This window comes from Perna viridis, chromosome 1 (assembly GCF_037379345.1).
Source record: "Perna viridis isolate PV_CMFRI_1.1 ecotype Kerala chromosome 1, ASM3737934v1, whole genome shotgun sequence".
NCBI lineage: Eukaryota > Metazoa > Mollusca > Bivalvia > Mytilida > Mytilidae > Perna > Perna viridis.
Genome location: NC_142445.1, coordinates 897,468 through 921,230, shown reverse-complemented (window position 1 = coordinate 921,230; position 23,763 = coordinate 897,468). Strand labels below are relative to the sequence as shown.

General features: G+C 32.6%; 1 protein-coding gene across 2 annotated transcripts in view; it reads right to left on the bottom strand.

The window, feature by feature from the left end:
- LOC148626773 (lysine-specific demethylase 7B-like) overlaps nucleotides 1-23,763 on the bottom strand; it is a 35,653-nt gene that overhangs the window by 7,587 nt on the left and 4,303 nt on the right. The window contains exons 2-18 of one of the 2 annotated variants that reach the window (XM_088588037.1): nucleotides 22,992-23,077; nucleotides 20,223-20,281; nucleotides 19,072-19,130; nucleotides 18,417-18,580; nucleotides 15,036-15,177; nucleotides 13,957-14,155; nucleotides 11,472-11,722; nucleotides 10,975-11,081; nucleotides 10,258-10,352; nucleotides 9,139-9,156; nucleotides 7,863-7,955; nucleotides 6,980-7,135; nucleotides 6,315-6,466; nucleotides 2,892-3,073; nucleotides 2,328-2,529; nucleotides 1,437-1,606; nucleotides 635-715 (exon numbers count right to left, since the gene is read on the bottom strand). In XM_088588037.1, coding sequence (XP_088444163.1) covers nucleotides 635-715; nucleotides 1,437-1,606; nucleotides 2,328-2,529; nucleotides 2,892-3,073; nucleotides 6,315-6,466; nucleotides 6,980-7,135; nucleotides 7,863-7,955; nucleotides 9,139-9,156; nucleotides 10,258-10,352; nucleotides 10,975-11,081; nucleotides 11,472-11,722; nucleotides 13,957-14,155; nucleotides 15,036-15,177; nucleotides 18,417-18,580; nucleotides 19,072-19,130; nucleotides 20,223-20,281; nucleotides 22,992-23,077 — 2,216 coding nt within the window. The remainder of the gene's footprint in view (nucleotides 1-634; nucleotides 716-1,436; nucleotides 1,607-2,327; nucleotides 2,530-2,891; nucleotides 3,074-6,314; nucleotides 6,467-6,979; nucleotides 7,136-7,862; nucleotides 7,956-9,138; nucleotides 9,157-10,257; nucleotides 10,353-10,974; nucleotides 11,082-11,471; nucleotides 11,723-13,956; nucleotides 14,156-15,035; nucleotides 15,178-18,416; nucleotides 18,581-19,071; nucleotides 19,131-20,222; nucleotides 20,282-22,991; nucleotides 23,078-23,763) is intronic. The other variant, XM_088588119.1, reaches the window with a different exon arrangement.

Here is a 23,763-nt window from a genome sequence, read left to right as displayed (position 1 = left end):
CCATTGTGTGTACGCACCAATTAACAGTCAACCAGTGACAAAATGTAATGTCTGGATTAAATTTGTTGTTTAATCTACTGTCCCCTTCAATTATCATTTGTCCACTGATGAAATGCAAACCGGTCAGTGAATGAATTATTAATTACCTAATATTATGTAATCATTTACAGTTTCGTTGACACATTTATTACAGGTGAACAATAACTGGACTGTCGGAATTGAGAGTTTTTTTTTATTTGAAATGTATAACTAAAACTGTGAAAAACCGGCTGATGTATGGTTTTAAGGGGTGGCCAGTCCATTGAAGACAAATCAGACCGGTTTTAAGGTATATCGGCCGGGACTTTTGAAAACATCCGGTTTGGAGGGAAGACCGGTTTTCTGAGGGTCCAGTTTGGAGAAGTTTTACTGTATATATATCCAGTATAATGCGCATACCATCATATATCCAGTATTACTGATAATGAACATACCATCATATTTCCAGGATAATGAGCATACCATCATATATCCAGTATTACTGATAATAAGCATACCATCATATTTCCAGTATAATGAGCATACCATCATATATCCAGTATTACTGATAATGAACATACCATCATATATCCAGTATTACTGATAATAAGCATACCTTTAGGGTTCCAGTTATCATCTTGTTTGGTTTTCTTAGAGAATCCTTCCTCCTCATCTGACATATCTAATTCTGGGTAGACTGAAATTAAATAACCAATTTAAAATAAGCATTCCAGCAAAGATGCTTTTCAAGTGGGTGCATATGTCTCTGCCATCTGTCATCTAAAGTACTGCTTCAATCATTACTCTATGCCAACTAAACATTTTTATAAACCCAAGTTCGTCCCAAATTTAATGGGGTTTGTGCTATTAATTTTTCTAGGTACTTTTTAGTTCTTTTGTACTGAGTAATTTGTTCTCATTTCCTGTGAAAGAACCATTCTTCATAGGGTACCAATTTTCTTTGGTTAAAAACTAGAGTAGTCTTACTGGAATCTAAGCGAACAAAATATTAATGGACAATGGCTCATAGTTCTGAATCATACACCTGCAAATTTAAACAATTCACCAAAGGGAGCTTACTACAATATAAAAAAATAAATCACCAAAGGCAGCTTACATCAATATAAAAAAATAATTCACCAAAGTTTCACTGACATTGCTGCAAGGTTTTAGAGTTTAAGATGGAAAACAGAAAATCACCCCATTTTTGTATGAATAAAGTCCCAAAAATTAAAAAATTAAAAATCAGTATTTTCCAAAAATCATTAGTTGCCTTGGTTTGGTTAAGCTTTCCTCAATATAAGTTTCATTACATCAAACTTAAGAAATGTGGCAGCAACATCAACAGGCAGATAGAAAAACCCAATTTTTCATCATTTAATACATATTATTTACCTATTAATACCAAGACTACTTACTGAACTCATCATCTTTGTAACAATTCTGTAAACGCTCCTCTTCATCGATGACTAATTGTGATTTTTGAAGCTGCCGAGATTTACCTCCCTTAGAAAATAATTCAATCTCATTCATTTGACTCATGGATAACATTCCCTGAATTGCTTCCCTCATACTAGGAGATGCTCTCCTACAATATCAAACAAAACTGGATAAAAAAGTTTAATATTGGAAGTATACCACAATAAGCAAACCCCATTTTTGTAAAAATGCAAATGAGGGACATTAAAATCATGTTGAAGCTAAATTATAATTAACAAATATGAACTAGATAATTGATAAAGAATCAATCTCTAATTGACCTTGCTGTGGTAAAACTTCCAGTACATCAACCATGCACACTACATTAAATTTATCACGCAAAACACATTACAGCCAAGACACATAACAGTTATGCAAAAATCATTAATTTGACCTTGAGGTTGAAGTTCAAGGTCAAAGTTCATTGACCATGGCGTGTAACACATTGTTTTGGGCTGATCTATCCTTACGCCAAAGATCAAAGCCTACACCAAAAGACAACAGAGGGATTGAGAAAAGTGTGACCAAAACTGCTTGGTAACATATGGATTTACCAACAAAGATGATTGCAATGAGTACAAGTTATTAACAGATATTAATATATTGAAAATATCATTATTCTTTTCTTTTATTAGAACCTTAAGGATTAATTTAAGGGAGCATTTGAAAAACACAAAAGAACCACTTGATGAATGCTCAACTCTTTTTAGGACGTGCTTCTATGTGAATTATTGTTTATCCTTTGCTATCATACCTCAACTTCATGGTAAAAGTAAAAAATCTGACATCAATTTGTATTTACCTAAATCAGAAACAAGAATGATAATTACCCTACATCTTCATCAACAGCAAAAGTAGTTTCAGTCCCATAACCACTTGCTTCTAAAATGTCTGCTATACTGCCATTCAGTCCACCACGTATGGTTGGTATGTTGATTCTATCTTCTAATCCTTCAGACTCTGATTGACTAGCACCTGATTCCTGACTACTCTCCTGACTAGATGTTCCTGGAGGCATAGGTTTGCCATGAACTGAAAAAAAAATATAGACAAAGCTTTACCATAAGCTGATAAATATGACAAAGGTTTTTAAGACCTGATAGACAAGGAAAAAGTTTCCATGCACTGAAAGGAGAGGCAAAGATTTACCATGCACTGAAAGGATAGGCAAATATTTGCTATGAACTGGAAAAACAGATAAAGTTTACAATAGCCATTAGGGAACATGATGAGATTGAATAACATAAGGGTACTAATTAATTAAAACTTAAATCATTGCAAAGAAGAAATTATTGCTGTACAATTCAAGAATTTTTATAATTAAATTTGTAAAGAACTAACTGACCTTATATAAACAGAATAGGAAACTAAAGACATATAAACAAAAAACTTACAAGATAATTTAAGTTTAAGTGACCCCGGTTTCATTGTAGAAGCTGACGGTGAAACTGGAGGTCGTTTAACCCGCCGAGGATTTTCATCAACCACCAAATTGTCATTGTCACTATCATCCTGATCATTCTGTCCGACTAAAGGTTGGAATGTCTTGCTGCCTTGGACCTTCTTGCCAATATCACTGTAAATACACATTCAAATGGCTAACATATCTCAATAAAATGGCTGACATATCTTCAAGGGCAATTCCACTTACATAACAATAAGCTATATCAGTGGAATACCTAGTTACCTCAGTTGGACTCAGCTTACAATGTCTGGAGTCCTGGCGCACCATGAACAACCATAACAAATCTATAAGCTCTATATGTGGTGAAAACAGCAAATATCGTGGAATTTACTACAGAAATAACTCAAGTGTAAAACAATTGTGCCGCACTGATTCATTCATAACTTTAGCCATCTTCACTCATGGACAATCAACAAATCAAAGATACCATTTCATGAGTGGGTGGGACCAATTTGAAAATGGCAAGTGTACTGACCAAGTGAAAACCATTGAATGAAGAAAATAATTTATATGAAAAGGGATGCTCATATGGCAGTATCTCCTTACAAGTACAGCATATGTTGGATTTTAAGTCAATATGTTTTCAGTAAGTTTTTCATCCTCTTTGACTAATGTAAGGATTTTTCAAGAAAAATGTTTACATTAGACTATAGTGTCTTTATCTGGTGAATCGTTTATTTAATACAGATCTATTTATTCACTGCCTGACTTTTGTTTTGTAAACCTTTACTTTCAAACCTATTTATTTCCTGACTGGAACGTGGGTCCAATTACAATATATTGATTACATTCATTTGTAGTTTTGGACAAAAAAGTCTTGGTAAAACGAAAGCTGTCAATCAAACCAGTGTTTGAAGATTCTTGACGAGTGCTGCTAATCTATTTATGAATGAACAGGACTATGTTACATAAAATCAGTCCTACGAGTTTTATCTCAATCTGAATATACAACTTTTTAAATGTTAAAATATATAAACAAACTCTATAAATTCTTTATCAGATAAAAAATTCCAGTTATCTGTCTTTTATAATGCAAAGTTATGGTATGTCGTTACACATATTTATGCATGGCTAAAAGTAAATTAGATAAAAATAACTCTTGTTTGTAATTTAAACTAACAAGTTATGATTTTTATGTATTATCAGTTGAAGTTATACTAATATCACACCTGGATGCATGCGCTTGACATATTTACAATTATATATTTAAGAGGAATTGAATTGACACACAATTGAGAAAGTTATTAAAACTAACTTTGAAATCATACTTCATAAAAATAAAAACAACATTAATGATACCATTTAAACTTATTTTGCAGGAATAGCTGGGGGAAAAACACTGATATATGTCGCAAAGTTACGAACTTGTGCACTAAGTCAATCCATCCAAAGTGAGAAAGACAAGGGACGTTCTTTACAGAGTATCAGAAAAGAAAGGAACCTAACATATATTGTAATGAAATACAAGCACAATTACTCAAAAGGAACATATTCATGGATGATAACATACCAGCAATTACTTTACTGTACTTGGCAACAGTCTATGACAGAGACTTATAGTGACCAATCAAAATAGTTTTATAGAGCAAGGAACACCCACTGTCAATATTAACTGGAATTCATCTATTTGAAAGACAAGGTCATCAACAATAGCCGTTCGAAACCTGAGTTATTTTTACAATAAATTGACACCTAAAGCAATGTACACACCTAACTAATACATTCTCCTGATGCCTGATATTGATAACATGGTGATGTGACAACTTCAGTTCAAATTATACCTGATATTGATACTATGATCATGACAGCTTTAGTTCAAGTCTTGGCTGATATTGATAACATGGTGATGTGACAGCTTTAGTTCAAATCATACCCGATATTGATAACATGGTCATGTGACAGCTTCAGTTCAAACAGGCTGCTCTGGCTTCCAAAATTCTGTCTCCAGAAAAATCGCCAGCTGCCATATTATGTTGCCAATTTTTAGAAATTAGAGCCAGGGGGTGCCAAAAAAAAAAATCATACTTTTAAAAAAAAAAATATGACAGTATTAAGTCCACTGATGAATTATCTTTGTCAATTCATCAAAATAACCTCTCCATTCATGACATACATGTACCCAAGATTCACTCTCCATGCATGTACAAAGCAGATTTTTAGCTCTTTAGTCTGTCACTTTCATATGCATAAAATAATAGAGTACTACTCCAGAAACAGGTATTTTATTTCTATCAAAGACTTTATATTACTACATGTATTCTTATATAGTCCCTGATTTTAAAGCATGTTCACCTTCGTCCTTTATGGTCTGATTTATCTTACAATATAATTTGATTCTTTTTATTATTTTTAACAAACTTGATTCTTTTTTCCAAGTAATAAAATTTCTAACAAACTACATTTTGTACCATGGACCATTAATTGTGTCCCTGTTTAATTATCTTGATATCTGAATAGTATTTCCTTAATTAGATTTTGGGAATCGCCATTCTATTTGTTTACCGATTTTCCCGCCAAAAAGTCAAATGCCAAAAGTGCAAACAAATGTTGTCCATTTTCTTTCATCAATTCTTTCATTTCTAAGTGTTTAGAAACTTCCTGATGGAATAATCATTGTTAATTGGGTTTAATTTATTCTGTTGTTAGGTAAGTCTGTTTCTGAATGTATCACATGGTTAAACAGGGCTGTGAAACTTGTATGTAGCCACGTGCACATGGCCATAATTGTGTTTACCTTTGACCAGATGATGAGAGTTTTGATTGGCTCCATAATATATTTACATTTGATTGACACCTCCCATGAGGATATTGTTAGTCACGGTCGCCTGGTCTAATTACCTTTAATTGCCTTCAGTCATTAATTGGTCATGGTCAGTTAACTCTGACCAGGTGTAAACATAATTTGATAATTAGAGAAAATATCCCTTGCTGATAAACTTCCTGTCAATTTTGATATACAAAAATCAGGCGCCAAGAAAATTGCCAACTGGTTATTTTTGTTGCCAGATCAAATAAAAAATTGCAAATTGTGACATTGGCGAAGCCCAGCGCGACCCCTGGTTCAAATCATACCCGATATTGATAACATGGTCATGTGACAGCTTCAGTTCAAATCATACCCGATACTGATAACATGGTCATGTGACAGCTTCAGTTCAAATCATACCCGATATTGATAACATGGTCATGTGACAGCTTCAGTTCAAATCATTATCCAATATTGATAACATGGTCATGACAGCTTTAGTTTAAGTCTTGCCTGATATTGATACCATGATCATGTACGGTTTCAGTTCAAGTTGTATCTGATATTGATACCATGGTTGTGTGACAGCTTCAGCTCAAGTCATACCTGATAATTTTACCATTGGACACCTTAAGCTTCAGACCAACAGATTTGCTTTCCTCTGGTTCTGGTTTTACTTCCTGCTTACTTTCAGTGTATGCACCTGCTTTTGGAATCCTTACTTTCAATGATGCTGGGCTGTTTTCATCATCTTCTTCCTAAAAATTAAAATATCTTATAAATGATTGCAATGAACTATTTTTTGGTGTTTTATAACTGGAAATTTGTAACCTGAGAGTGATATCAATTTTATGAAATCAAGAAAATACTGCCTGTAATGACCACTTCAGAATACAAATATGATTGAATTAATTATACTGGTACAGCAACTAAGTTCACAACAACTTCTGAAGTTACCGGTACAAATTTCTTCTAAATCATTCAAATATCTTGCGGCGTATAGATTTCAGTGTATCACTAGCCTATATGACTAGTCTTCCTGAGAAAAAGTAGAGGGGAATTAGTCTTTCTTTTTAAAATATTAAACTTCTAATGCAATGAAGGTAGAACAACTCTAAAGTGCCATAATAAATGCACCTGTGTTTAAGCAGCAGGCCATATTGTTTAATTTCCATAGCAAGAAATTGCCTCAACTAAATATTCAATGAAAAAAATTCCCAACTTGTCATAAAACATTTTCAAATAAGGTGACTTGATTTCAACAACTTTACCTTAAAATTAAAGACACTAATTTCTTGTTCGTGAAGTTTTTCCTGAGTATGTTGGTGCAACAGATCAATATTCACCATCTGTTTTGGTGTAGGCATGCTATTCTTCTTTTTCTTCTTTACTTTTTCACTTTTCACCTTAACTGGACTACTTTTGACCTGGAAACATACATCCTGGCATATTATTTCTATTTATCTATGGATGTAAATACAACATATTCATATCTGTACTCCTGATTTACTTGTAAGATTAGGCCATACAAAAAAAAAATGCATAGGTTCTCAGGCCACTTTCAAAAATAACTGATGCGGGAGGGAGGCTTTTTTTTTTTTTTTTTGGATCAGAAGCAATATATGAGATGTGGCAAGAAATAAGAGCCATCTCTCTGCCACAAGACAAACTTTCGTTTTTAATGATCAATGTTAAATAACATTCTCATTCACATCGTACTTTTTACCCTTCTGTCAAGCGCGCAGACGATTCCATTAACTAATTAAAAGTCGATTCGGGAGTGGATATGAAAATATCTGGAACAAATATGAAATTTCTGGATTTTACTGTAATAAAAATCACAGATGCTGCGGGGCCTGATAACCTAGCATATTTTTTCCCTTAATCCTGCACAAAAAAAGGGAAAAAAATACTGAAATTTCCACAAATTTGAAATGAACTTTCCACTCTCTTCTATAGTCTAGACTAATTCTACAGTAAGTAAGAAAAAATGAGAATCCTACCATACACTCTATTCAAATCTAGTCAACCATATTTTTCACTAGATTTAATTTCTTTTGGTAGATCTTTCATTATTTGGCCTGCTACTTACCATATTTTTCACTAGATTTAATTTCTTTTGGTAGATCTTTCATTATTTGGCCAGCTACTTACCATATTTTCTATAGATTTAATTTCTTTTGATAAATCTTTCAGTAGCCTTCCATATTGCACATGTTCTGGATCATGTCTGGCATCTTTTACGAACTACAGTATAAAAAACATTTCATCATTCAGTTTCTAGTCATATATACAATGCCATTGTGTCAATCCCTACAACATATAAGCTAATACCACATTGCAGACTCGGAACAAACTTTATCATTGCAGACCCAATCACAGAACAAACTTTATCATTGCAGACCCAATCACATGACAAACTTTACTCGACATCTTTAAGATGGAAAATTTTGATATATTTTGGGAGTATATCTAATGTACATGGTTTTATATGTTGAATTGTACAAATTAAGATGTTTAAATGATATTGCTAATATCTATATGCTTCATGCACAGAAAAAAACAATTTTCTGTAGAAATTTATTAATTTTACAGTAACTGTAATCAATATTGATATAAGTTTATTATATAGAAAAACAACAATGTTTACAGTACACAATATACACAATCCTATATTTTCCCTCAATTCGTTCCTACTATCAACACAGTATTTTCACATTTCACTGGCAGTGTTTTTTACAAGATAATTATATAACAAGATGCTATGATAAGAATATGATGAGTCCTTTGGGGACCACATGCATACCATCAGGATTATATACCACAGTATCTAAACAATTCTTATCAGTAACTTAATGCTAATAGTCATTCCTAAAAATTCCTTACATATTTTCAGAATTAATATAACATACTGAATGTAATATACAGATCCCTGACCATTATACAAAAGAAGAGCTGTAAAGAATTCCAAAGCCAGAAGTACTACTTAAAGCAGCTATAATACTACTGAAATCTGAATACAAAGAACAAAACATTGTGCTAAAAATCATATGAAAAATAATGACAACACCAATTTATATGTAAGAAGTGGCCTGTAGCATTTATACAATGAGAATAAGCTAGTCAATTCTAAAAATCAGTTAGTTATTTATACTTCAAGTTATAACAATTATAAAGGGAAGTAGAATTAGTAGTGCAATAGCTATAAATAGCAATCCCATGGACCAAGATTCTACAATCTACTATTGCTTCCAAAAATAGTTCTAAGATCTATAAATAGACAGTAGAGTGTAAGCCTGCACAAGGTCCAAGGTTAATACAGGCTAAAACACATGCTATGTAGGTCACATTACTATGACATGACCAGGGAACGAAACAGGTAAGCAAATGACGAGCACAACAGACGATATATGCCTGCAGACAAACTCACGAGGTGTAGATTGTTGAGCTATAAAGTCAGCATCAAAAGAGAAAAACAGATATATAAGTCATTCACAATTGACTGGGAGACATTAAAAGATTCTGACTGCATTGTTTATTCAGTTGATAGAAAGTTTTTTCTAACATTCAATTAACTCTTTATAACACGGTTATTCAAATATCAAATCCTTTCAATATATCTAGTTTATTTAACATTTATACATTACATAATCTAAAACATACTGTATTTGCTTAACTCAGATTTAATTCAATTGTCACAATTATCAATCATCAAGTTACTACTAAATTTTTGTCTCACATTTTATATCATTTTGTCAAAGTCTCAACAGTACTTTATATACATGAAGCTTATCAAAAAGAATATAACAAAAATAATTACAAAACTAGAAACTCTTGGACTATACAATTAATTGATTTGAATAATATCATTTGTCTATGTAAGATATTTTTTAGGCCTAAATAACACGTTTAAAATATCAGAACATACTTACATTTAATTAAAAACATGTATGAATCTTTATGGGTTTTTAATATGTAGCCAGCAAGTTGTCCAACAGAAGCTCAATTTTCGTAGTAGAAATCAAAACACTACTGTGAAAGTACTAGATTTTGTGGGGTACTAGTATTCACAGTTTTCGTGGGTAGGCCAAACCACGAAATTTGGTTCCCAACGAAAAGGAGATTTCCATTGATGAGTATATTGAAAACTTCAAGACCACGAATTTAAGAATCCATGAACTTGTGTTTCTTCCCAAATCCACGAAAATTGGTATCCACAAATTAAAGTAGTTTCACAGTATGTTACTTTTCCAAAAGTTTTAATGGCTACTTTTCAAAGCTATGTATTAAATATTGATATGAAAGCAGAAGGGAGACCTAAAGTACAGTTCTAAGGAAAATACAAATATTCAAATTCATCAATGTAGATACAGCACTTGAAACATTTCTCCATATTGGATTCAACTGGTTCCCTGTTAACTACTACTTACTTCTAACTTATTAATTATATTGCTGAATAATTATCATTAGTTAATGCTGTCAATATTACAACACGAAAGCCATGAGAGTTTGTACTACCACCACCTCTATACGATATCTTATAACTTACATCTTTGCGCTGTGTCCATGACTTAAGATGAGATCCTAAGGCCTTAGCACCCTGAACCAGATAACTTGGGGGTATTCTGTTTTCTTCTGTAAAGTCTGTGTATAGCATGATAAATTAAAAATGTACATAAATTTGTACAAGTAAGTATTTTTTTGGTAGCTTATTACATACATATTTAACACTTGGAACACGATATTACCTCATTGGGGAAAAAACTTATTCTGTAACTTGTTCTATTACTTTTGACATTAAAATTATCAGGTTTATAGATATACCTAATGATTAAGTATGTGCTAATATTGTTGAAAGGATGTAGAAGGATGTTCATTCCAGAGTGTTACTACATCTTGACAACTATTTGTGTTTCTAGAAAAACAGGGATGCTTACCCTATTGGTGCACCTGGTCCATGCTCCCAGTTTTTAGTGGAGTCCGAGTTGCTCATTTGCTTTTGTTACTTTGTATGTATGATTTTAGTTACTTTATGTTCTTTATTGTGTATGTCTGTTTTCCATTTCTGGTCTTTGTCCCTGGATTACATTCTTTTGATTACCGCTATAACCTTGGTTCCCTTGATTACTCTTTGGCAAGGAGATAATTATATTGAATATTAACTGTGTTATGACTTTAACATAACATTAGATCAAAATCTAGCATTAACTTATCTTATTCTATACACATTCTTTGTTCCTGGAAAACTGTTACCATGACAACATACCTCTAATGAGATCATAAATGTGTTTAGCTGCATACCAATTTGTTGTTTCAAAACTAGGAAATAAATACTTAGATGGTGTCCCTACCCGCTTTTCTATATCATATACTCTGAAATCAAATAAACAACTGAGATAATTTCCATGATACTATGTTAGAAAGGAAATTACTAATGTTCTTATCTAGGTCATTACATTCCTTGTTACATTATATACATCAAATGTCAAGTAATGGCATTGTACACTCCCTATTTTTAGAATATCTGATGAACATATCTGTTTCTAATACATTCTTGAATTCTTGAATATAAGGGTATAAATAAACGAAGCTGCATGAAAAGTCTGCAAGTAATGTTTTGTTAAGTAGAAAAATATACAAGTTGTTTCCCCGAAATTTGAAATCTCCAATCATTAAATTCTATGCAGACATTTTGTTTACTATTTGCCAAATTCCCACGTCCCCAAATCTACTAGAGTATTTACATGTAACACTTAAACTTACTGTAGCTGTAATGGCACATTGTAATCATGAAGAAAGTTTCCTCCAAACACTAATGAATCTATAGGAGTAAACACAGCATGAATCCAGCCAGTTGGAATGAAGAAAGTTTGTCCTTGTTTTACTACACATTTATAACATATGTCCACCTGATCACCAAAAAATGTCTCACTCTGATTGGAAGACGACACCCAACTCTCATACAATGCAACATTAGCTGATGTCGGCCGAATCATGTAAAATATTTTCTCGCCCTGTAATAAGGATTTTATCACAACAATTATAAAATTTCAAAGTTGCATCGACCTTAACTTAAAGTTTTTTTTTAAATAGAATTTGATAAAGAATATAACAGAGTTCTTTGAAAATGATTTTAATAACCAATATGGGTACTCATTCTGCCTTCTTGACATAACCAATATATCTTATTTCAATTTCTTTACCCCAGGTCAAGGGAAATCTATTTTTTAACCAGATTTAATGTGAAAATAAACAAAAGGCTCCCAGGAGCCTGAATCGCTCACCTAGATAAATTATTGCTTTCAAGGACAATAACTCTAGCAAGAAATTGTCCAATAATTTTGACTCCATGAAGACTTTGGTAGGACTTATCATGAGGATCATTTCATCAATCGAAGTTTCATTCTATCTATTACAATTTGCAAGATATTAACGGAAAACTGCAAAAAACGTAATTTTTTGCCTTTCAAGGGCAATAACTCTTATATGGAGTCGTGTGACAACTTTGATCCCTGGAGACTTTTGTAGGCCTTATAATAAGAATCGTTTCAGCAATTGAAAGTTTCATTCTATCTATTACAATTTGCAAGATATTAACGGAAAACTGCAAAAAACGTAATTTTTTGCCTTTCAAGGGCAATAACTCTTATATGGAGTCATTTGACAACTTGGATCCCTTATGACTTTTGTAGGCCTTATAATAAGGATATTTCAGCAATTAAAAGATATTGGCCAAACCTAACAGTATTGGAGATATATGCAAAAAAACTACTGTCTGACCCTTTTTTTTATTTTTAGTAATGGCAGCCATGTTTTTTAACTAATCACAAATCGAAATCGTCATTTTGTTAAAGATACCCTACAAAACAAAAATACCAACTTTCATTAAATTCTGTATAATAGTTTCTGAGAAGATTTTTGAAAGTAATAACATCAAAAACAGAAAAAATGTCCAAAAAGGGCAATAACTCCAACGTTGGTCAACAGATTTTCACCAAAATTTGACCACAGATAGATCTCACCATGCTGAATACTTTTATTCCCATGTCAGAATTTGGCTAAACCTAACGGTTTTGGAGATACATGGAAAAATCTGGTGTCTGACCCCTACATTCTATTTTTAGTAATGGTGGCCATGTTTATTAACCAGTCATTTTGTGCAGGATACTCTTCAAAACAGTCATTATAAGTTTCATTCAAATCTAATCAGTAGTTTCAGAGGAGAAGTTTGAAGATATTTTAACGACAACATGATGGACGCCAAGTGATGGCAATAGCTCACATGGCCTATGGTGAGCTAAAAAACTCAAGAATGACCAGGAAATTTTTGACCCAACACCTTTCTTAAAGTACTCTGAATACCTATCATGGATAACATCATATTCAACAAACTACTATGAAAATATTATCATTCAATTCTTTCTGCAAAAATAAAAATGTCAAGATAATTCCCAAGTTTCAAGTACCTTATTTTAACTATTAATTGTAGGCTCAAAAGCATTTTTATTAGAATTATTATGAATTTTAGAATCAGAAAATTTTTCTAAAAGTAAAGTCATATGTATAATGAATACAAATGAAATGTATCTAAAACATGAGACAATTACAGTCGAACTTCACTCGCTCGAACTCGGATGGCTTGAACACCTGGGATTTCTCAAACACAATTCAAAGTCCCAAACTTTTCTCCTATATAATTAACGTAAATAATCTCAGATTTCTTGAACTTCGGTTTCTCGAACACTCGAACTGACTAGTCGGTCCGTTCGGTAATAAATTTTAAGAGAATAACCCTCACTAACTCGAACTTGTCAGCCATTTTGTCAGCATGGGTAATAAAAGTGTGAAAAACTGAAACCCTTTCATTCATTAAAGTGTCAGTTTAGTTAATTACAGGTAATATATAAGTCATCACTAATTAGATAGTTTTAATCTTATATAATACTGATTGAAGTTCGAGAATGTTCCGAAGAAGGCATGATGAAAGTATGAAAGACAATTTAATGTCTACAAATTATTGACCAAGGAACTCGAACTCTGAAAGTTTTTTTTTAAACAAACACAGCATTTTTAATGTCAACAAATCAACATAACCTTCCAGAAGCGAATGAAAAAAATATCATTGAGCTAACGTAACTTTGTAGGAAGTATGCAATTTTAATGATAAAGTCAAACTCGGACCAGCAACGAAAAATATCCGTAAATCTACTAACTTCAATTTCTCATAAAGATTTTTCCCTGAACCTACCCACAGAACATGGTACCAGACAGAAGTACCACCAAAGTCTATATGGAAGTCTGTAAAACTATCTTTCACTCCCATCAGACAATACTTTTGTACTTCAGGCCTTGTGTAGACACAATCTTCTGGTAGTTTATCTGGCCATAAGTTGGACACCCAGCTTAACTGCGATACAATAACTGGGGGTGTGACTAGCTCAGCTAATCTACAAATATACCAAACAAAATTACAAAGTTGCAATAATTGGCAGTGTGACTAGCTCAGCTAATCTACAAATATACCCAACTAAGTTACAACGTCACAATAATTGGGGGTGTGACTAGCTCAGCTATTCTACAAATATAACCAAGTTAACTAAATTACAAAGTCAGGTAACAGTTGGAATGGCTATCATAATGTTAATTTGGTAATCAAACATGAAGAAATGTAGCCATAATGAATGCCTCCATCAACTCTGTGATCAGGAATTAATTGAAAGAAATTTTAAGGTCTATACTATATCATCATGCATTTTTCAGGATGAGAGGGCTTGCTTGTCCTAGTTCAACAAGCTGAATAGGACTTTTATTGTCCTTACTCACAAAAGTAACAGCTCGCAGGTAGACATGTCATTCAACTCAGAAGCATTATTCCTACTCTGAGCAAACCATTCATCACTCTATCTCCTACATGCAGAGAAGCAATGACTACCAATTATTAAGTCTTTGTTGTGAATCTTCCAGGGGTAAAACCTGTGACGGTCTGCACACAATGCATTCTATTCAGGTTAGAATGTCAAAACTTGGGTCTGAAGGCACACACTGTGTACAAACCAGTATGCCAAAGCTCCATAACATATTTTATATCACTGTCTAGAACAGTTTTAGCAGACAAAATACTAACAGTACTGAAACTCTGACATCAGGTAAACATGAAGTATTTACACTACCCTCACATCATAGCTTCCAATCATTGCCATTAAGTTTTAGCTGAATAAAATTTATGAGGGCATAAAACAAAAATATATGCCATATGTAATTGGGCATACTAAAACTCAGAAAAACGGAAATATTTCTCTTGAGTTGTCTGTCCAACGTATAACTTACTTTGTATTTGAGAATTCTAAACTGATGACATTGAAAATTTTAGTTCTGTTTGGACTGTTATAATATTCTGTCCACTCTCTCATTAACATTTTACAATCCTCTTGTTTGGAGACATCAATGACATCAATTTCCCTCATAGAGCCTGAAACAAGATAACTCACATATAATACACAAGAATTAATACCATCTACATTTTATCAAAATTAATATAAGTTGTGATGTGGCTTTGTAAACTGTACATATGAATAACACACAAGTAAAACATTACCACATTTAAAAGGTATAAATGAAATTAATTAAAAACTAGAGCTCTAGAGAGCCTGAATTGCTCACCTGGTCAAAAATAGTTTAGGCTTTCTAAATATGAACTATCGACCTTACTTAGTTATTAACCAGGTTTTCATATTACAAAATAAATCTCTCATAGTCATTCTTGGACTCTTCAAGAGCAATAACTCCAACATCGATCATAATATCTTCATGAAAATATTTGTGTAGATCTGTCTCACCAAGCTGATCAATTTTAACCTGTGAACACTTGGCTTAACCCATTGGTTAAAATTCTTTCAACAAATCATCATTTTTTAGTAATGGTGACCATGTTTTTCAATAGACCTACAATCTCTTCCATCTAGTAGTTTCAGAGGCAAATATTTTCAAAGTTGGAAATGTAAAATTCTGTAAAAAAAATCCATTTCAAGACCAATAACTCATTCATTCATCAACGGATCTTTCTAACATAGGTCCATCCCATCATGATGACTAATTTTACCATCTGCCAGTTTTTAGCTAAACCCAACTGTTATTGAGTTATTATCAAAATATTGCAATTTGACCTCTATGGTTTATTTTTAGTAACAAGTTCATGTTTTTATGCCAGATCATAAATCCCTAAAAAAGGATTGCTAATAAAAATACCCCAATTAACATTCATGCTTAGTTTGGTTACATTCTGTCTAATAGTTTCAGAGGAGAAGATGTTTGAAAAATTTAATGGACAGACACATAGTGATGGCAATAGCTTTCAGCCATGTGAGCTAATAAAATGTGATGAAGAGAAAACTTTAGCTAAGTGGAAAACAAATGCTGCCAATATAGTTCAGAAGGCTGGGTAAAACTTTACAATGAAGTTCAGAAGGCTGGGTAAAACTTTATAATTTAGTTCAGAAGGCTGGGTAAAACTTTATTATCTTTAGCTCAGATGGCTGGGTAAAACTAAATAATTTAGTTCAGAAGGCTGGGTAAAACTTTATTGTCTTTAGCTCAGATGGCTGGATAAAACTTTATAATTTAGTTCAGAAGGCTGGGTAAAACTTTATAATTTAGTTCAGAAGGCTGGGTAAAACTTTATTGTCTTTAGTTCAGAAGGCTGGGTAAAACTTTTCTGTTTTTTTTGTCTTTAGTTCAGGAGGTTGGGTAAAACTTTATAATTTAGTTCAGAAGGCTGGGTAAAACTTTATTGTCTTTAGATCAGAAGGCTGGATAAAGATTCATTGTCTTTAGCTCAGAAGGCTGAGTAAAACTTTTCTGTTTTTTTTTTTTTGTCTTTAGTTCAGAAGGCTGGGTAAAACTTTATAATTTAGTTCAGAAGGCTGGGTAAAACTTTATTGTCTATAGTTCAGAAGGCAGGGTAAAACTTTATAATTTAGTTCAGAAGGCTGAGTAAAACTTCATAATTTAGTTCAGAAGGCTGGGTAAAACTTTATAATTTAGTTCAGAAGGTTGGGTAAAACTTTATTGTTTTAAGTTCAGAAGGCTGGGTAAAACTTCATTGTCTTTAGCTCAGAAGGCTGGGTAAAACTTTTCTGTTTTTTCTTTTTTGTCTTTAGTTCAGGAGGTTGGGTAAAACTTTATAATTTAGTTAAGAAGGCTGGGTAAAACTTTATTGTCTTTAGATCAGAAGGCTGGATAAAGATTCATTGTCCTTAGCTCAGAAGGCTGGGTAAAACTTTTCTGTTTTTTTTTTTTTGTCTTTAGTTCAGGAGGTTGGGTAAAACTTTATAATTTAGTTAAGAAGGCTGGGTAAAACTTTATTGTCTTTAGATCAGAAGGCTGGATAAAGATTCATTGTCCCTAGCTCAGAAGGCTGGGTAAAACTTTTCTGTTTTTTTTTTTTTTGTCTTTAGTTCAGAAGGCTAGGTAAAACTTTATAATTTAGTTCAGAAGGTTGGGTAAAACTTTATTGTTTTAAGTTCAGAAGGCTGGGTAAAACTTTATTGCCTTTAGCTCAGAAGGCTGAGTAAAACTTTATAATTTAATTCAGAAGGCTCGGTAAAACTTTATAATTCAGTTCAGAAGTTTGGGTAAAACTTTATTGTTTTAAGTTCAGAAGGCTGGGTAAATCTTTATAACTTAGTTCAGTAGGCTGGGTAAAACTTTATAACTTAGTTCAGTAGGCTGGGTAAAACTTTATAATTTAGTTCAGTAGGCTGGGTAAAACTTTATAACTTAGTTCAGTAGGCTGGGTAAAACTTTATAATTTAGTTCAGAAGGCTGGGTAAAACTTTTCTGTTTTTTTTTTTTGTCTTTAGTTCAGAAGGCTAGGTAAAACTTTATAATTTAGTTCAGAAGGCTGGGTAAAACTTTATAATTTTGTTCAGAAGGTTGGGTAAAACTTTATTGTTTTAAGTTCAGAAGGCTGGGTAAAACTTTATTGCCTTTAGCTCAGAAGGCTGAGTAAAACTTTATAATTTAATTCAGAAGGCTCGGTAAAACTTTATAATTCAGTTCAGAAGTTTGGGTAAAACTTTATTGTTTTAAGTTCAGAAGGCTGGGTAAAACTTTATAACTTAGTTCAGTAGGCTGGGTAAAACTTTATAACTTAGTTCAGTAGGCTGGGTAAAACTTTATAACTTAGTTCAGTAGGCTGGGTAAAACTTTATAATTTAGTTCAGAAGGCTGGGTAAAACTTTATAACTTAGTTCAGTAGGCTGGGTAAAACTTCATAATTTAGTTCAGTAGGCTGGGTAAAACTTTATAATTTAGTTCAGAAGGCTGGGTAAAACTTTATAACTTAGTTCAGTAGGCTGGGTAAAACATTATAATTTAGTTCAGAAAGCTGGGTAAAACTTTACAATGTAGTTAGAAGGGTGGGTAAAGTCTTTAAAAGTCCACCTTGGATAATCATAACGACAGCTTAAAATTTCCTATCTTAAAAAAGGGAAGTGGCCATAATTACTTACAACAAATTAAATCTGAGACAAACCTGATCTGTATCCAAGCTTCATGTTCAAATTTAAAAAAAAAATGATGGAGCAGGTTTTTTTCTATAATTATCTAGAAATCAAAGTGAGAGATTGAAACATTCATACCCTAACTACCCAATTATAGACAAGTGAGGTTTAAAAGACATTGAATTAAAAGGGTCATAATGTAACTTACCAACATAATTCTCTACATCTTGTATTGTAAAGGTTCTTGGAGGAACTGTTAGACAGAGACCATCTTTTTTCTCTACCAATATAGGTGTATCAAACCCATGTTTGTTAAAATATTCTCGTGCCAGCTCACTCCCATGTAGACGTAACAATGGAATCTCATCACCACTTAAATACATAAAAACATAAATTCATTACAGTGAATAAAAAACATACAGCTGTTAATAATGAAGTAAGTATTAACTACACTTTTGATAGTCTTTGCATGTGTTTAATTTTTTTATAAAATGCGTACAACTATTTAGTTCTTGTATATACAAATGTAGCCTATATATAAAAAATATATAGAGCTACAGATACTGAAAGATCTTTAAATGGGTTTCCAAGAACTTAAAAAAAACACACATCCTATGATAGGTTACAACTTAACAAGCTACTGTTCAAATATAAAAGTGGAACTTAAATTCACATCACAAACTATTTTCCTTGAGTACCAGATAAATCAGAGTGAGTATCTATTGACATGAGAACTTACACATACATATATATTATATAATGGATTACAAATCACTACATACTAGAGAATAAAAATCCCTAAATATCTTATGTTAATATGAGATGTGTGATTTTCTCAATAACTGTATGATAATACTCCCTACCTGGGAAATGTTCGGTTTTTTAATTCTTTGATAAATACCACAGTCCCTGTTTGGACAGCCTATAATATCAAAAAGAAAATAATAATCAAAGTTACTAAGACTTTAATAGATGGCAAATAGAACAAGTATGTGAGAGAGAGAAGTGTTAACAGGGTCAGACTCTTACTGATTAACATACTAGTAATTATTAGTAAGTTGTACATGAGAAAACTTATGGAATACAAGTATGTACAAACAAATTAAGTAAATCTGATTATTTCTAGGTAGTTAATCTGAGTGTTCTGAGGCTTCATTTGTAATTTTTTACATTGTTGTACATTACATATTTTCTAACTTTTAGAATACATGAATTCACACTTGTCATTTTGCTCCGAATGACCCCAGATTTGTCTCCGAATAACCTTTTGACATCAATGAAACAATGTGGTTTTAAATTGTGATGTCACTGATCTTCAAGCTGAAGGAGAATTCAGTATGAAAACAACGAGAAAATATATTATTTTCATTACTGACGTCCACAAGTGTAAACACGTCTATTTTCAGGGAGAAAAACTTCTTACTGTGTATACTGTTGTGAAGCTTGAGAAATGGTAATAGAATTTTACATGAAATATGCTTTAATAAAAAATGCTGAATATGTACACATTTACCTTACCTGCTTACTACAGCATGGAGACTAATTACTTAAGGTAACCATGTTTACACACATTCATAAATAAAATGACCGTAACAAGTATAATATCCACAGTCAAGCTTGATACTATTCTTAATTAGCAAATATTGAATTTTCTGACACAGCTGAAATTCCTTAAAGAGAATGTATGTGGTCATAAAACTATAAATTGAAATATGACATTTACCAATTTTGGTAGAAAATCCAAACAAATGTGAGATTCAGCATATTACAATCTTTATATACAATAAAGTTATCTCTTGATTTTTAGACCACTTGGACCTTGATGTGGACTTCAGTCCTAATAGAAATCTAACGTTTACATTCAACTGAGATTTACTGTGACCTGACTAAATGTACATGCACTACTGATTACTAAACAGATTATATACTAACAACGTACAGAGGTTGTACTGTATAAAGGAATTACAATCTGACCAGGAAGTGGTATTAGAGAGAGATTCTATAAACCATGTACCTTATTTTCCACATCATCTTCTGAGTAGTCATGTCTGTGAAAGTTTCTTCTCTTTTTCACTGAAAAAAAAATACAATTTAATTAAGTAGATACATTTCACAGGAAAATACATTTAAAATGAATAGTAAGTTGGAGTTTTTTTGTAAGCCAAAGAAATGTGTTTTGGATCATCATTTCTATCCATAGTATAGATTAAAAACGCTACATTTTATCAGTCCGTCAAGAAATTCACTACCACTGTAAAATACTGGATGTAATATAAAAACAAACATACATCCTTACAATGTCAGCGCCCCTTGTGTGTCCACTAGTGTACCAGAGACAAAAGTAAACAGGAGCCCAAATGGACACAATGTCAGGGCTCCTTGTGTGTCCACTAGTGTACCTAGTGTACCAGAGACAAAAGTAAACACAGGAGCCCACATGGGTACAATATCAAGGCTCCTTGTGTGTTCACTAGTGTACCACAGACACAAATAAACACCAGAGCCCTAAAGTTGTGAGGATGACCCACTAGTCAAGGTTCGGCAGTAAAATCCCTTGATTGTATTCCAGCTGATTAAGCTGCAAATAATAGTTGTAGTTATTTGATGTAAGGTTTATATAGAAATTTTACATAAATAAATTACAAATTCTAACGGACTAAATTTTCAGAAAGTGAAATTGTAAACAAACACAAACCTGTCACTACCTCTTTACAATCTGAACCAGTGTTCTAGGATTTTTCAGAAATTAAGGTTTCCTCGGGAAAAATCCACATAAAATCAACTTTCCCACAGTCAATGACTGCTTTCCTAACAAAACAAATCCTTACAGCATATGAAGTTTTCAACTTGCCACGGGAAAGTGTAACTAAGTACCAACTTTCCCTGACCCAAATTTCACTTGCCCCAGGGTAACAGGAAATAGGAATTCTAGAACACTGTGAACCTAATAGCATGAAAGATCCTACTATGTACTTGCTTCTCAAACTTCACAAATCATCATATAAATATAGATTTATTTCCTCTTCAACTCACTGCTCAACAACCAGACTTTCTTTTTTACTTGATACCATAAAAAATCTAATTATAATTTTTTGTAACTACTAGAATTAACTATTTTTGAAACTAATGGAATTAACTTTTAACTTTTTTGGAGTGCTAAAAAACTTGCATGAAGTGCTTGATAAACTACACACCCATGTGGGATATTTCAAATCTGTTCAAAGTTTTGATTTTTCTACCCTATAAAGTACATGTCAACATAATCTCATTAAACAAAAAATTGCATATCTTATCAAATGGTCTTTTGATAAATTGGGATGTGAATATATTTTTCGAATTCTTTTAGATCATTTTAACTAACAAAAAACATAGAAACTACACTGATTGGACTTCTTACAATATGCTTACAGCACTCAAATTCCAGACAACATATTTGTTTGTTTTTGCGATACCATTTATCAACAAATAATTGGAAACCCCATTGGGACCAATTGTGCACCACTTACTGCAAACCTCTTTCTGTATTGTTACAAATGTAACCATTTCCAGTATTTACATACTATAACGGGATGTTTGATTGACTATCAAGTAACAATCTCTAGTACTCACATACAATAATGGGAAGTTTGATTGACTAACCAGTAACCATCTCTAGTACTCACATACAATAATGGGACGTTCGATTGACTAACCAGTAACCATCTCTAGTACTTACGTAGAATAATGGGATGTTCAATTGTCTAACCAGTTACCATCTCTAGTCCTTACATACAATAATGGGACATTTGATTGACTAACCAGTAACCATTTCTAGTACTAACATACAATAGGAAGCATCCAGAAGCCTGAATCAGTCACCTGGTTAATCTTTTGTCTTTCAAGGGCAATAACTCTTAAAGGAGTTGTCTGACAACTTTGACTCAAATAAGACTTTGGTAGGACTTACATGTATAATAAGGAACATTTCACCATTTGAAAGTTTCTTTCTATCTGTTTTCAAGATATTCACTGAAAACTGCTAAAAACATCATTTTATGCACTTCAAGAGTAATAACTCTAACAAGGAGTCGTCAGACAACTATGATCCCATGCAGACCATTGTAGACCTTATCATAAGGAAATTTCAGTAATTGAAAGTTTCATTCTACATATGTATCTATCATAGTTTTCAAGAATCTGCTGAAAACTGTATAAAAAAAAAAAAAAAAAAAAAACATCATTCTTCACTTTTTTAGGGCAATAACCACTGACTTTGATTCCTGCAAACATTAGTAGGCCTTAAAAAGAAACATTTGACAAATGAAAAAATTTGGCTAAACCTAACAGTTTTGGAGATATATGAGAAAAGCTTCCCTCTGAACATACGTTCTACTCTTAGTAATGGCAGTTCTAAACAGAATACCCTTAGGAATATTCATACCAACTTAGGTTCCAATTGGTCAAGTAATGTTAGAGGAAAAGATTTTTTAAAATAAAAAACATAAAAAAGGGCAATAACTCCAACACGTCATAACAGATTAAAATGAAAATTTGACTACAGATAGATCTCATCATGCTCAACACTTTAACCTAATCATAATTTGGTTAAAACTACCATGGTTTGGGAGATAAATGTGAAAAATATCTGTCTGACTCCTATGTTCCAATTGGTTTAGTAGTATCAGAGGAAAAGAATTTTAAAAAATTGTTATGTACACCAAGTGATGGCAACAGCACACATGGCCTTTGGCCAGGTGAGCTAATAATGAGACATTTGATTGACTAACTAATAACCATTACTTACAGACAAGTGGCCCATGGATCAATTGGCAGTTAGGGCAATGATATATTTCTATATCTGATGCTTGATGCTCTTGTACACCAACACAACTGAAAGAATAAATTTGATAGAGTGAAATACCATATGGATATCCTTACTTATACATAGAAAAGTTCAGGTATCACCTCAAAATAAGAGCATGAATCTGATTCAAATTTCATAGTCATATAAAACAAGACATTTACCCTATGGAACTGATACCCCTCGCAACCTGTTAAACCATGTACATTTGGGGACCAATGTGGACACACAATTCATATTGGACTTAGTTATCATGGGGCACAAACTAAGCACTTTAGACACACAATTTTGCTACCATTCCAAAACCTCCATCTCCCAACAAAAATCAGTACTATTTTTTTTTGTTGACAACACTATAACAGAACATGACTGCAAATTTACTGTAAACATGAATCCTTACAATATGCACATCTTAATATGGTATAAACCTAACAAAAGTTTGAAATGAATATTAAAAAAACCTTTCTTGATCATGTGTAACATGTTCTTGGGCAGTGATTTAGCTAGCGCTCGCCATTTTCGCCATTGACGAATGATTTTCAAAAGAGGCGAATATTTCTCGTGCACGATTCGTCACTTGATATTTCACTCCCCCCTCAAAAAAAAATATAGGTAAAAAAGCCTCTGATGTTCCCATGACCCCATAATTGACAACTTTATTACCTTTCCCAAGCCAATTAGGGTTTTACAATAAACAATCATGACCAATGTTTTG